This window comes from Aethalodelphis obliquidens, unplaced genomic scaffold (genome assembly GCF_003676395.1).
Source record: "Aethalodelphis obliquidens isolate GAN/ISIS:26980383/991018 unplaced genomic scaffold, ASM367639v1 scaffold8, whole genome shotgun sequence".
In the NCBI taxonomy this organism is placed as follows: Eukaryota; Metazoa; Chordata; class Mammalia; order Artiodactyla; family Delphinidae; genus Aethalodelphis; species Aethalodelphis obliquidens.
In genome coordinates, this window is record NW_020837952.1 from 37,999,405 (window position 1) to 38,015,082 (window position 15,678).

The 15,678-nt window shown below is 40.9% G+C and overlaps 2 protein-coding genes across 2 annotated transcripts in view; one reads left to right on the forward strand and one right to left on the reverse strand.

The window, feature by feature from the left end:
* MRPL42 (mitochondrial ribosomal protein L42) overlaps positions 1-15,678 on the forward strand; it is a 46,129-nt gene that overhangs the window by 313 nt on the left and 30,138 nt on the right. The window contains exon 2 of the mRNA XM_027107187.1: positions 15,310-15,481. The gene's annotated coding sequence lies outside the window, so the exon portion shown is untranslated. The remainder of the gene's footprint in view (positions 1-15,309; positions 15,482-15,678) is intronic.
* Positions 8,655-9,107, reverse strand: LOC113620837 (10 kDa heat shock protein, mitochondrial). Its single transcript, XM_027107188.1, has one exon. The coding sequence runs from the start codon at positions 9,079-9,081 to the stop codon at positions 8,773-8,775; it is 309 nt and encodes a 102-aa protein (XP_026962989.1). The 5' UTR covers positions 9,082-9,107; the 3' UTR covers positions 8,655-8,772.

The following is a 15,678-nucleotide window of genomic DNA, read 5'->3' on the forward strand; positions in this document are numbered from 1 at the left end:
CATAAATCGGGTGTCTTTGACACACCCCTTAGACCAGGAAAAGCTAAAAGGGTTTGGAGAGAGTTGGGGGGCGGGGAAGAAGAATGGCCTCTGAACGCCTGGCCCTAGTGGTTGACTCGCGGATTGGAGAGCTGGAGGAATGACCCAGGAGAGGATTAGAGATCCCAGCGTAATCCCTAAAAGAGGGATTACCTTTAGAGTGCGGGGCCCTAAAGGAGGATTAGAGTGAGGGTGCCCGGAAATGGGATTGTTGGGGAAGGCATTTCCTAACATCCTGATGATTGATTGCTTGCTCTGTAATGGGCTTTTTGCGAGAATTATTTTACTTTATCGTCATAGCAATCTTAAAGTGCTTCCTCCACTTTACAAATGAGGCTCGGAGACATTCACTCTTTCCAAGGTTATGAGGGAAATGGAGCTGTTTTGTTCCCACGCAGGTCTGCCAAAACGTGGACCCCTTAACTCCTTAGCCACGGTGTTTCCTAGCACAGTAGCACAGACAGTAGATGGTGAATAAAGATGTGCCAGATGCTATGTTAGTGGATGAGAATACAAAGAGGCTGACCCTAGGGAATTCCCTGGCGGTCAAGTGGTTAGGTCTCGGGGCTTTCATTGCTGCGGCCGGGTCCAATCGCTGGTCGGGGCATTAAGATCCCGCAATCCGCGCCAGGTGGCCAAAACTCAAAACAAAAAAGAGGCTGACCCTGCCTTCCAGGAACTTAGAGTCCATCGGAGAAGAGAGACTAGTGAACAATAATTACAATCCGGTGTGTTAAGGGCCGTAATAGAGATTCCTCCAAGGTGCTATTTGAGCACAAGGGAGGCATTAATTGCTTGAGAAGTCAGAGAAGGCTTCTCAAATGAGAAGTGGCATCCTAAAGGATGAGTAAGAATCTAACTGACCTGGTTGGGGGAGCATGCCAGGCCTAGAAAAAAGACTGTGAAATGGCATTGAGCTATAAGAAAAAAAAAAAAAAGTGCATTAAAGAAATGGAGAATATGAATGCAAGAAACCTAGTAAGAGTAATAAGAGAAAACATTATCATTAGCACGATGCTAAATAATTACATGGATTATCTCATTTAATGATAAAGTATATAAGGTAGGCTTTCTTATTACTATTGCTTTTTAGATGAGAAACCAAGACTCAGAGGCAATAATGAGAACTTCAAATAACCAGAAGTCTGAAATGAGTGGTTCTTCTGTATTTAGAAGAATTTGGGAAAGTAAATGACATTGGAGAAAGATACTTCCAGAATATTTTAGAGAGGGTCTGGAACCCGCCCTGATAGAAAGAAAGGCAGAGGGAATATGGGGTTAGAAGGGTACTAGTCCAGTTAGCTCTTGCATAACAATTCAGCTCAAATTTAGTGCTTAAAAGAACAATAATCATTTGTTTAGCTCTTGAATCTGCAATGTAGGCAGGGCTTGGCAGGAAAGACACATCTCTGCTCCATGCTGTGTCAGCCTGGGCAGCTTGACTGGGACCAGAACCACTTCTAGAATGGCTCACATAGCAGGCAAGTTGGTACAGACTGTTAGTTCCTCTCCGAGTGGGCCTCTCCCTGGAGCTACTTGGGCTTCCTCACTGCATGGTGGCTGGGTTCCAAGAACGAGTGTTCTAGCAGGCAAAAGTGGAAGCTGTCACCTTTTTCGACCCAACCTTGGAAGTCACGTAGCATCACTCCCACCATAATCTATTGGTTGACTCATCACAAAAGCCCACCCAGTTTGAAAAGTAGGGGACATGGACCCCCTCTCTTGAAAGAAGAGTCCAAGATTCTGGAAACTAGCTGGGTATGTGTGATACAAGATACAGTTGTGACCAACTTCGAAAAACACCAACTGCCACAGGTATATTTATCACAGTATGCTTACAAGCCACCATGCTTACAGTCACCTGCAATGCTGGTTAAAATAAGCATTCCTGGAGCCCTTCCCAGAGATTCTAATATTCTAGTTTATTGCTGAGGCCTGGGACTCTGCATGTAAACATCACAGGTAATTTTGATAGATCCTAAAATTTGAGAACAAAAGATTTTGAATAAACAACAAAAATTGTTGCCATGTGCCTTCTTTTGGCTATTCTCTATTGGAATAGATAGTGAGTATCCTGCAGATTAAGAGTGAGGGCCCCGAAGCCCTGCCTGGATTTGAAAACTTAGAATTTGCTTAACTTGTCTGACCTTCGTTTTTTTCACCTATAAAATGTACTTCATGTTCTTGTTGTGAAGTTTCAATATATATTAAGTACTTAGAGGGGGTATTATTTTTGTAATCTTGATAAGAACCAGGTATAGTTTTCTTTAGGAAACCAGATTTTTAAAATTTGACAGTATAACCTTGTTTGGCAGAGATTCATTTGATGGCATGAAATTCTCTTAGATAAATACATAATTTTTTAATGTCCTTTCCCATTCTTTTTTTTTTTTTAACATCTTTATTGGGGTATAATTGCTTTACAATGGTGTGTTAGTTTCTGCTTTATAACAAAGTGAATCAGTCATACATAAACATATGTTCCCATATGTCTTCCCTCTTGCGTCTCCCTCCCTCCCACCCTCCCTATCCCACCCCTCCAGGCTGTCACAAAGCACCGAGCCAATATCCCTGTGCCATGCGGCTGCTTCCCACTAGCTATCTACCTTACTACGTTTGTTAGTGTGTATATGTCCATGACTCTCTCTCGCCCTGTCACAGCTCACCCTTCCCCCTCCCCATAACCTCAAGTCCGTTCTCTAGAAGGTCTGCGTCTTTATTCCTGCCTTACCCCTAGGTTCTTCATGACATTTTTTTTTCTTAAATTCCATATATATGTGTTAGCATACGGTATTTGTCTTTTTCTTTCTGACTTACTTCACTCTGTATGACAGACTCTAGGTCTATCCACCTCATTACAAATAGCTCAATTTCGTTTCTTTTTATGGCTGAGTAATATTCCATTGTATATATGTGCCACATCTTCTTTATCCATTCATCCGATGATGGGCACTTAGGTTGTTTCCATCTCCGGGCTATTGTAAATAGAGCTGCAATGAACATTTTGGTACATGACTCTTTTTGAATTATGGTTTTCTCAGGGTATGTGCCCAGTAGTGGGATTGCTGGGTCATATGGTAGTTCTATTTGTAGTTTTTTAAGGAACCTCCATACTGTTCTCCATAGTGGCTGAACCAATTCACATTCCCACCGGCAGTGCAAGAGTGTTCCCTTTTCTCCACACCCTCTCCAGCATTTATTGTTTCTAGATTTTTTGATGACGGCCATTCTGACTGGTGTGAGATGATATCTCACTGTAGTTTTGATTTGCATTTCTCTAATGATTAATGATGTTGAGCATTCTTTCATGTGTTTGTTGGCAGTCTGTATATCTTCTTTGGAGAAATGTCTATTTAGGTCTTCTGCCCATTTTTGGATTGGGTTGTTTGTTTTTTTGTTATTGAGCTGCATGAGCTGCTTGTAAATTTTGGAGATTAATCCTTTGTCGGTTGCTTCATTTGCAAATATTTTCTCCCATTCTGAGGGTTGTCTTTTGGTCTTGTTTATGGTTTCCTTTGCTGTGCAAAAGCTTTGAAGTTTCATTAGGTCCCATTTGTTTATTTTTGTTTTTATTTCCATTACTCTAGGAGGTGGGTCAGAAAGGATCTTGCTGTGATTTATGTCATAGAGTGTTCTGCCTATGTTTTCCTCTTAAGAGTTTGATAGTTTCTGGCCTTACATTTAGGTCTTTAATCCATTTTGAGCTTATTTTTGTGTATGGTGTTAGGGAGTGATCTAATCTCATACTTTTACATGTACCTGTCCAGTTTTCCCATGTCCTTTCCCATTCTTTTCCCCCTTGAGAACAACTCACACTATATGCATCTGGAAAATAAAATCCGAACTTCTGATTCATGTAAGTCCTGTAGAACAGGATATATTCTAGAAGGACATGTTGCCACATGGCTGAGATGCAGGGTTTATTCTCAGGTTAGAAAGCTGGTTAAGAATCCTACTTACTATACCCATAAAATATGGTTAAAATAAAGATATCCACAAAACTAATTCCTTCCAGGCAGAGATGTTAGACAGCTGAAGAATAGAGGTAAAACAGACTTTTTACTTTATACTCTTGTACCTTTTGGATGTTGAGCTATATGAATGTGTTACCTATTCAAAACATAAAATAATCCAATTCACTAATTTCAACAGTCTAATCTAAAAGGTGTTCAATGCTCTTTACATGCTGATCAAGAATGATATCATACAACTAAAGGGGAAAAAAAGAAAAAATAATTTAAAAAAAGAAAAAGAATTATATCATACACTCAAAATTCAAAAGATTCTCGTCCATGGTATGGAATAAATAAGAGTGACCAAATAGCTTCACTAAACTGAACAGTGCTAGGCAGAACTCTTAGCTAGTTAATCTTTTTTTTTTTTTTGCGGTACGCGGGCCTCTCACTGTTGTGGCCTCTCCCATTGCAGAGCACAGGCTCCAGACGCACAGGCTCAGCGGCCATGGCTCACGGGCCTAGCCACTTCGCGGCATGTGGGATCTTCCCAGACCGGGGCACGAACCCGTGTCCCCTGCATCAGCAGGCAGACTCTCAACCACTGCGCCACCAGGGAAGTCCCCTGGCTAATCTTTTTTTGGCTCTTCATCAGGCCTCATTCTTGGCCATGATTTTTTTTCCAGGCTCTGCTTCCTTCAGGACTCAAACTCCAAGTGCCTTTGCATTATAATATAAGAAAGAGGGCCCAAGAACACTGTGTTGAAGAAATTAGAGGAATCCTGATCTATGCAAATCTTACTCCCCAGAATAATATTTAGTGCCTCCTGTTCCTTCCCCACCCCCTACCCACAAATATTTCAGTTTCACTACTTTGGCCCTATAATAGCAGATGTATAAGTACTGTTTACCCTGCAGGTAGTGTCTTAAGACATTTATACCTGAGCTCCTCAGAGCCATGGATCTCTTCCATCTTGGGCACCCCTGGATCCCTGGGGGCTAGCTCAAGGCCTACAACATGAGAGCTCTCAAAAAGTACTGGTCAAGGGAATGAATGCATGAGTGCAGGATGAAGATAAACACCTGTTGGAGAATGGTTGCCTTAAATTCATGATCCATAAGTGAAACACAGGATGTTTATGTTCATCCCTAAACTTTTCAACTTGACTTCCTGGAAGACAACAGAGCTTTTTTCACAAACTCTCTCATACTTTGCAGAGACAAAATAGAATAGTTTGGAAAATGATAGATCAGTCACCTTTAATAGAGGTCCTGTTTCCATTATGAGCAATAGTCTTCATGGAGATGTATTTGTTTGCAATACCCATATTGTTTCTTGCAGCATAGGAAAACTTTCGTGGGCTATCAAGCAGAAGTATCTGTGAGAAGAGGGTTCCTGAACACTGACTCGAAGTGGGTGGGGAGGATGAAAAGGCTGCACACTGATTTTTAAAAAGAAAAAAAAAACTGAAAAACACCTGCTGCCTCATATTCATGACTTCAACATAAATAGCTGAGTACTTACAAACGGTTAACCAACACAATGCCAGCCCATGAGAAGGATCTGAGCGGGGTCATCCAGGGTCATAGGAGCACTATCTCAAAGTGGAAGGACTCTGGAAAGAAGACACCCAAGAGAACTGGAGTAATAAGGCTGACCTGTGTTTAGCGCTTCATGCTGTACAAAGCATTTTTGAATGTTATCTCATCCACAGAGAGCTTTAAGTGCATGCACCACTGGAGGCATTCTGCAAAACCCATCACTGATTCTGCGATGTTTCTATAAAGGTAGAGGAAGGGGGGTATTCCTCTCTTTGTGCCAGTTCCCAGTGGAAACAGGATTCCAGAGGATGGTGACTCAAGGCTTGGCCAGAAGCCTGGATGGAACAGGAACTCTGAAAGCAAGGCTCTTTCCCATGCCTCTGTGTGTCACCCTTTCAGGTTCCCAAGAGAACTGTTTACATTCCATGTCCTTGGGCTCCAGTCGCTCTGTGACTCCACCTGTGAAGTGCTTACTCAGCCTATCCAGCCTAAACTGTTCCCCCACTTCTTCCCGCCTGTTGTCCCCGCCCAAGCTTCTTGTCAGTACACTCCCATCACGTTTCTTCCTCCCCACCATCACCAATCTCTCTCCAGTCCTACTGATTTCTCATATGCTTCTCACTTGTGTCTCTTGCTTTCTGCAGAAAACTGCCCACCTGCTTCCAATGTGATTAGAAATGTTTTGAAAACTTTGTTTTGCTTCTGAGTACAATGATTTGGGATCTGATATACTCTGAAGCAGAGGTTTTCAAACTTTGGAGTGCTAACCACCTCCTAGGCTGGTTAAACATACAGCTGCAGGAGCCCCACCCAAGATCTTCCGTATGCAAGTCCCAGGCCCTATGCATCTGTGATTTTAACAAGCTCCCCACCCCCCGCACCACTGAAGGGTTCAAAGCTTGAGAGTCACTGTCCCATATTATCTGATCTGATCAAGAAAACAAAACGGTTCCAAGAGCAACCTCGACTTATACATTTCTTTTATATTTTTTTGAATTTTATTTTATTTATTTTTTAAATTTTATTTTATTTTTTTGTGGTACGCGGGCCTCTCACTGTGTGGCCTCTCCCATTGCGGAGCACAGGCTCCGGACGCGCAGGCCCAGCGGCCATGGCTCACGGGCCCAGCTGCTCCACGGCATGTGGGATCCTCCCAGACTGGGGCACGAACCCATGTCCCCTACATCAGCAGGCGGACTCTCAACCACTGCACCACCAGGGAAGCCCTATTTTATTTATTTTTTATACAGCAGGTTCTTATTAGTTATCTATTTTATACATATTTGTGGACTTATATTTCTTGTTCCTGTTTTTCTAATTCCTTTTGGCCCAATACCCATATCTTTCCTCCTGTCTGTTCTAATTCTCTTGATCCAAGTGTTAGATATTCCAGATAGTTGGAGTTTAAGTTGGCCCACGTGTTCAGTATTCCAGATTGCTGGGTTTTGAGGAGGCCAATAAATAACACCCAATTTCCACTCCTGAAATGATAACCAGTTGAAAGAGATGGAGACCAAAATGTTGCCTTCATTACCAATAAAGCTGATTGGAGAAAACAGTTCTAAGTGGGCAGTCATTTGGGCTTATTAATAGTCCTCCCACCAGCTCCCCAGTTGCAAGCACAGCCACCCAGTCACTTAGCACAGCCAGACAACTGCAGGCTCCTTAAGCCAAGACAGAGCAGATGCGCATGCATGAGAGCAGAAGACAGACTGCTTTAAAAAAAAAAAAAAAAAGGAAGGAAGGAAGAAGGAGAGAAAGAAATAGAAGGGAGAAAGGAAAAGAGAGGGAAAAGGGAGGGAGGGGAGAAAAAGAAAGGAGGGAAGGAGACAAGGCTGAGAGGACCCAGCTCATTATTTTAAATTCACCAATTAGAAAACTTACTCCTCTCACCTTCTAATCACAAAACCACCTGACATTTTCTTAAACTACTGCTTACTTTCTATCCCAGTTCCCCAAAGGCAACCTCAGCCCGCAATATGGACAATCTCATCGTTGCTTTGAATATCCCGTGATCCATCATACATATTCTCTCTCTAACATCATCATTTTCACATCTTGTTGCCTTGTCACTGATGTCATGTTGCCTTTTTATCCACCCATATTCTTATTTGCTGTGTGTCCAGCGGTAACATAATGCTTAGCACATATCCCCTCCTTCCTGCCTTCCTTCATTCTCTACCTATTATGTACTAGACCTTCCCTAGGAGATGTTTTTTTTAAATGAGCAAGATAGGATCTTTGATCTTGAACTTATGTTCTTATAGGGGAGACAGACATTTAAACAAATTAATATATTTGATGTGATAAGTTCTGTAATTGAGATACCACATAAGATACAGTGAAGAGTATACGTAAGACACAGGGAAGGTTTTATTCACTCAGTTATTCAATAAACAGTTAGTAAAAGCCTGCTAAGTGCTAGGCACAATATTAGTTTCTGCAGGGAAAATGATGAGCCAAACCAGACAAGGAATTACCCTGGGAGAGAATGGATGCAAATATATATTAATGACATTAATACAAGGTAAGTGTGAAATGTTATTTTAGTCAGGGTTCCTGGGTGCAGGCATAGAAGCTGATTCGGACTAACAGATACAGAATTTATTGGGAGGACATCAGGTGTTTCATATGGTCACAGGGAAGGCTGCAGACCAGAGGATACTGGCATTCTGGAGGTGGGCAAGGAAGGGAGCCCGGGGGCTTGCCTGGTCAGTTTCCTGTTGGACGCTTCTCCCTTACCCTCCTCCAGGTATGTGTTCCTGAGTCTACAGCTTCTCAGATTCAGATTCCCATTTCTGACCAGGATGGGCTGGCGTGTATGGGAGTCTTGGGTCTAACTGCACCTCATACTGACCTTCAAATATTCCATCAGTTTTCAGCCCCTTCCTCACTCCCTCTTCCTGAATATATGGTGCTACCAATTACTTGAGCCTTGGTACAACCTGCATGCTTAACTTTCCTCTGCTCTGCTAAGTCAGGAGCCATTCCTGCATCTCTTGACTTTCCCATCTTGTTCTCATTGTTGTTTGAGTATAATTTTTTTTTTTTCATTTATATACTTTTATTTGGGAATGTTTAAATCAATACAGAGAAACTAAATTTGAGAGACACTGAATATCATTAGTTTGGATATCATTACTTTATTATAAAAGAAACACGGGAATTATTTACATGATGAAAGATTTCAGAACTTCAGTGGCAGCTTCACGTGATGCCATTTCAATAGTGACTTATTTTAGTCGACGTATTTTCCAAGAATGTCACCATCTCTAAATAAGAAATAATCCTTGTCATCTAGAACTACTTTGGTGCCTCCATATTCTGGGAGAAGAACTTTATCTCCAACTTTCACACTAACTGGTTGAATCTCTCCACCCTTTCCTTTAGAGCCTGATCCAACAGCTACTACCGTTGCTTGCAATACTTTTCCTTGTGATTTTTCTGGAAGCATAATGCCTCCCTTGGTTACAGTTTCGGCTGCACTTCTTTCAACTAATACTCGGTCAAAGAGGGGAAGAAACTTTCTAAATGCCTGTCCTGCCATGACTCGGGTTGCAACACTTCGTACTCTCGCTCTCTGGCCGCCGCCGAAAGGAGAGAGTATAATTTTTGAGAGAGGAGGGCAAAAACATCTTTATGCTGACAAGAGTATTTTTGGTGTCTTTGAGGCAGTTTTCCTGCACAAGGAGATATTTCACAGATTAGTTTTTAATTAACATTCAATTTACTGTAGTGACAGTAAAGTCTAGTTTTTCCTTAAGCTTTCAAATTCAGTTTACAAATCTTATTATTCTGTTTATAAGACCAGCAACTAAAATAAAACTCTTTTAAGGGAATTTTTCATAAAAGTAAATTACCTACGTTTAAACATTTTAAATTGCACTTGTAAATTTAACACATTCAATTTTATTTTCCAGCCCTTCAATTTTGACAAACATTCCCAAGCACCTAAATAATTCTTATAAATGAAAAAAAATTCTAATACAGTGAGTCTTCTATTAAGTATTGTAATACTGCTTCCAAACAATATAATTCTTTCACACCCTTCAACACAGAATCATAAGCCTAAATCAGTCACCTAATGACAAGTTCAAATTGGAATCACAACTTACAGAAAACACAAGGGACTTAGGAACATGTTAAAGTTTGCTCCAGAATGTACTCAGCAAAGCCCAGATTGTCAGAATCTCTACAGGAAAAACACCTGGTTTCTTTAACAAATAAGTACAAGGAAAAAAGAGAAAGACAAATGGAGAAGGAACTTATAAGTTAAAGAGACTTAAAAATGTTATTAAGCAAACGAAAGGTGTGGATCTAATTTGGATCTGATTCAAACAAGCAAACTAAATAGAAAATATGACATTCATGAGCCATTTGGAAAGTTGCATGTTGACTGGATATTTAATGATGTTAAATAATCATCATCTTTTTTTTTAAGTTGTGTAATATTGTGGTTATGTTTGAAGAAAGGAGGCCTTATCTTTTAGCATTTCTTACTGGGCTATTTATAGATGAAATAATAGGCTACTTGAAATTTGCTTCAAAATGATATAGGAGAAGGAACATGGTGGGAGTATAAATTCACTTATTTATTTATTTTTGGCTGTGTTGGGTCTTTGTTGCTGCACGTGGGCTTTCTCTACTTGTGGCAAGCAGAGTCTACTCTTGGTTGCGGCGCGCGTGCCTCTCACTGCGGTGGCTTCTCTTGTTGTGGAGCACAGGCTATAGGCGCACGGGCTTCAGTAGTTGTGGCACACGGGCTCAGTAGTTGTGGCTCGCGGGCTCTAGAGCATGGCCTTCGTAGTTGTGGCACATGGGCTTAGTTGCTCTACGGCATGTGGGATCTTCCCGGACCAGGGCTCGACCCCATGTCCCCTGCATTGGCAGGCGGATTCTTATCCACTGCACCACCAGGGAAGTCCCCAATGGTGGGAGTATAGATGAAACAAAATTGCCCATAAGCTGACAATTGTTGAAGCTGAATGAGGGGTACATGGTGGTTTATTATACTTTTCTTTCTAATTTGTATGTGTTTGAAATTTTCTGTAATAAAAAGTTTTTAAAAATTAGAATCAAAAAGCTATCTAACAGCAAAGTTAACAGTCCAAATTCTCTTATATATTCTAAATACTTAAATATAAACATAGAATACACATGTTTGTGTGTTATATTCTCAATGCTAACTGGAAAATAATATTACTAGGTGGGTTTGATTTACATCATCATTTCTACATTTAATTCAAAATCTTTATGGAGCTAAAAGTCACTTACACCCAAGGAAACAAGTAACCCCCAAGTAACCTGGGGTAACTTACGCAAGCAGTTTGGGGTGCCTTCCAGGTTGGTTGTGAGGGTGAGGTCTGGAAGTGCAGTCTTCCAGGACCTTCTTCTATATGACCTGAAAGGAGAAACAGAGCCCTCTTTTATGGTTGCTGTGCCAATAGGAATTCCAGTCCACACTCTCCAAATGGAGTGGTCTCACCACCCATGTCACCTAAATTCACGTTATACATTTTACCAAATCTTCAGTATGATTTGAGTTTCTAACCTCCTACCCAAGCTGTTTCACTGATTTATCAACATATTCAATAAAGGTATTTACTGCTGGAAGCTATTCAGAATTCTTTTCACTTTCTAACAGTATGGGCTGTTTATATTTAAATAACATCCAATTGGATTACTAAACCAATCTCTGGCTTTACAGTCAGAATACCAAAGGCGTCCCAAGGACACTTATTCTGACATGGTGCCAGGAACCTCCCTTTTGTTCCTCCAAATCCACTCTTCATCTTGTCCACTCTGCTCTCTGCCCAGGAAGCAGACTCGAATAGACTACACTATATGGAGGGGGTTCCTTCACCTCTGGTTTCTGTTTGGTTTGGGCCAATGAGAAGCCCTTGCAGGAGATTAGAGAAGGAAAGGATAGGGAAGTCAGATTAATTATTACCCTGGGTTGCTCCTGGCAAGGTCACCTCAGGCTGGCTACGCCCTTGAACAGATGACTGCTCTCCTCAAGGTAGCCAACTACAGGATTCTCTCCTGGCATCCAGTTACTGCTCCCTCTCTTTGTCCCTTCTGGCCTGGAAGGAACAGCCAGTGGTACTAAGCCCAGGTTATACCACTACTGCTCCTGGAATGATACCAGTTTGAGTATGTCATTTGCTTTCCTCTGAGACTAAGTGATATGCCAACTTAAAGCTAGAAATAATTATTGTCCATTTTAGACTAAGTCCATTTATTCATTTTTAATTACATTCAGTAGATTATTCCTGACAGTCAAAATATATATTTTAATGCCAAAGAAATAAGTAACCTCTTTGGGTCAGATGTTCATAAAAATTTATTATACAAATATTTATTAAGCAGCTACAAGATACAATTATTGCTAGTATTGATTGAGTGCTTACTACATGTCAGGTACTTTGCAAAGCATTTTACTTACCTTCTGTTATTTACCCAATAATTCTATAAAGTAGGGAATATAATTATTATTCCCCCTTTTATGAAGAGTAAACTGAGACTAAAAAATATTAAGAAAATAAATTTCTCCAAATATCATAGCTAGGAAGTCATGGAATCAAGATTCAAATTTAGGCAGAGATTCTCAGAATCTACTTGTTAACCTCTGCACTCTACTGCCTCCTTAACATTATGCTATACATGTGAGCTCTATAGTTGGAAAATAAGGTTCACCTACATGCAGGAAGCCCAAGATCTTATGGGTAGAGAAGACATAAATGTAAAAACCACTTGGAGCATTCATAAGAGAGCTTTTGAAGGAAAAGCCGTTTATAACTTGTACTCCGTATTATGTTCAGTGTTATGGAGGACCTTACATTTTATTTTATTTTATTTTTTTAATTTTTTTAAGAAGAAATTTCCATCTTCAGGAAACAACTTTTTTTAAAATAAATTTATTTATTTATTCATTTATTTTTGGCTATGTTGTGTCTTTGTTGCTGCCCAGGGGCGACTCTTGGTTGCGGTGTGCAGGCTTCTCATTGCAGTGGCTTCTCTTGTTGTGGAGCACAGGCTATAGGCACTTGGGCTTCAGTAGTTGTGGCACACGAGTTCAGTAGTTGTGGCTCACGGGCTCTAGAGCACAGGCTCAGTAGTTGTGGTGCATGGGCTTAGTTACTCCGCAGCGTGTGGGATCTTCCCAGACCAGGGCTTGAACCCGTGTCCCCTGCATTGGCAGGCAGATTCTTAACTACTGTGCAACCAGGGAAGTCCAAGGCCCTTACATTTTAATCAGTACTAATCCTTTAGATATATTTTTCTTGAATCATTTGTGATTTGAACTATTTTCATTCTGTCATTTCAGTGAGGATTAGGTTCCACTATTAGAAAAGAGGCTCAAAGTAACACTGAGTTAAACAAGATAAAAGTTTACTTCTCTCTTGTAAAAATCCCTAAGTAGGAAGTGCAGGGACTAGGAGCTCTGGTCCACAAAGTTATCAAAAACCCAGACTCCTTCCAGCTGACTACTCCATCATTCCTAAGTCTAGGCCCTCTAAATGCTAGTGTTCTAAGATAGTGACCATAACATCCACTCTCCTGGAGAAAGGATGGAGTAAGGGGCAAAGAGTGCCCACCAGCTATCTTTAAGGAAGAGAGCAAAGCTGCTGCAAGACACATTTGCTTACATTTCATTGGCCAGCACTTAGTCACATGACTACATCTATGCTTGCAAGGGAGGCTGGGAAATGTAGATTTTTTAATTCAGAGTAGACATACACTCAGTAGAAGATTAGGGGTTCTATTAACATGGAAGAAAGGGAGAAATAGCTATAGGGGAATAACAGTTTCTGCTGTAAATTTCTCACAGTTCCTGGTGAGATTATTTATCAATGTAATTAAAGGTGTGCAATTTATCTTCACAAGGCAAAACAAACACTTCTTAAGGACAATACTCAATGCATACTAGAAAAACGGGGTCTTGTTATTTTGGATAAGTTTCAAATATATGTGGTCTCCCAGAAAGCCCTTTATAAGCATTACCTGCCAAGTGTGAAATAGTTCTTAAAAATATAAAATAGATCTGCCTTTGTCACCAGCCTCATTGTTTTTGCTAGCACTCTGTATTCTAGTCACATTGACCTTATTTTTGTTTCTTGTAAGAATCATACTACTTCCTACCTTAGGGCCCTCACTCAGGCTGTTCTCTCTTGTACTCTTCATCTTTATAACTTCTACCCTTCCTTCAGATTTCTGCTTAAATTCATATCCTCAGGGGAGCCTTTCCTAACCCTAATAGACTAGTCAGACACCAACAGACTAGTTATATGCTCCGCGGCATTTTTTTCCCTCTGAGCACTCAGGACAATGATAATAAAATAATTAATTACACAATTATACATTAACTATCTGTCATCCCCACTTGATGTATAATCTCTGAAGACATAAACTGTTGCTCTGGTGTTTGGTACATCTAATAAGTGCTCAATAAATAGTTGTTGAATGAATGAACAAAGTAGAATAAAGTTAAAATTTAGGAGTCGCAGGAAAGCATCTAATAATGAAATAACTTTAGACTATAGTGTGAGGATCTTTAATAATCTAAAGTAAGTCCTGATGATCTCTAGGAGCCTTGCAGTTTGAAACTGACAATATTTAAGCTATTCAGAGGAAAGATGTTCATGATACACGGTTAAGTGGGAAAAAAGATATATTAAGAAAGAAAATCTATTGTGCATGCATGTTTATCTGTACATGTATATTAACAGTAATAAAAGAAAACCTAAATATAATGTGTTTGTGTGAAAGAGAGGGGGGCTGAAGGAGAACCAGGCTGGCTGGTTCACATCTCAGCTCCATCACTGGCCAAGGGCTTTAAAATAGTACACATCATGTGTCCAATAAATGTTAGCTATTATCATAATATAGATATACGAAGAGACAAAAGTGAAAGGTTTTACATCAAAATATTAGCAGTGATTATCTCTTGGGTTTTGTTTTTAAAATCTGTGTTAGCACTTTTTTTTTTGGCCACACTGCGCAGCTTGTTGGATCTTCGTCCCCCCCACCCCACACCGCCAGGGACTGAACCCGGGGCCACAGTGAAAGTGCAGAGTCCTAATCACTGGCCCACCAGGGAATTCCCTGTGTTAGTGCTTTTTTTTTTTTTTTTTTTTTTTTTGCAGTACGCGGTCCTCTCACTGTTGTGGCCTCTCCCTTTGCGGAGCACAGGCTCCAGACGGGCAGGCCCAGTAGCCATGGCTCACGGGCCCAGCCGCTCCGCGGCATGTGGGACCTTCCCGGACAAGGGCATGAACCCATGTCCCCTGCATCGGCAGGCGTACTCTCAACCACTGCGCCACCAGGGAAGCCCTGCCCTACTGTATTAAAATAACATCTACACAAATGAATCTGTGTCCTAATTCCATGTTATTACCACCAAGGCCTATAAAGCCCAACATGACCTGCACCTTACCCCATCTCCTGCTGCTCTCCTCCACACCATACTCCAGCATATGATAAGCTGTTTCCACCCCCTTTTAGACTTTTAAATTGTTCCCTCAGCCTAGAGCTGTCTCTGCTCTCTTTCACATGCACATGGCTGGCTTCTTTCCTGGTCTCAGCTTTGTGAACCTTTCCTGGCTGCACTGAGTCTCCCTGTTGGTCAGTGGTCCCCACTCTACTCACAGCCATCAAGACATGTCCTGTGGAATCATCTTTGATCCGTCCCTCTTCTGCTTTGCACAGTGAATGTTTGACAAGTCCAGTTGATAGTTCATTCAAGTATGTTTCTTCTCTCTGTCTCTCCCTACAGCATAGTCCAGAAAGACTACGGGGCGGCTTTGAAGGATGGACAAGATTCGAAAGGACAGAGATGGGTCCTCAATGTGAGCTTCCATAGGAGCAAAGATAAGCAGCAGAACCAGCCTGATATTCTGTGGGAAGTGAAGAGAGACATCACAGCAGTCCAAATTTATGCTGTGAATGTAAGTGAACTTACATTCACTTATTTTCGATATTAAGGACTACTTCAGGACTATGGCCCTTAAATTTTTGAGAGATTGATTAACCCCCTTGATTACATGTTAAAAGCTATGAATCCTTTTCAGAAAAATGTACATAAATCCGAAATTTTGCAGATCATGAAGGAAAGGAATTCCCAGGTGAAACTAGGCTTTATCAG

Coding starts and splice junctions, on each gene's coding strand:
- LOC113620837 (XM_027107188.1), bottom strand. CDS start 9,081: ATGGCAGGACAGGCATTTAGAAAGTTTCTTCCCCTCTTTGACCGAGTA.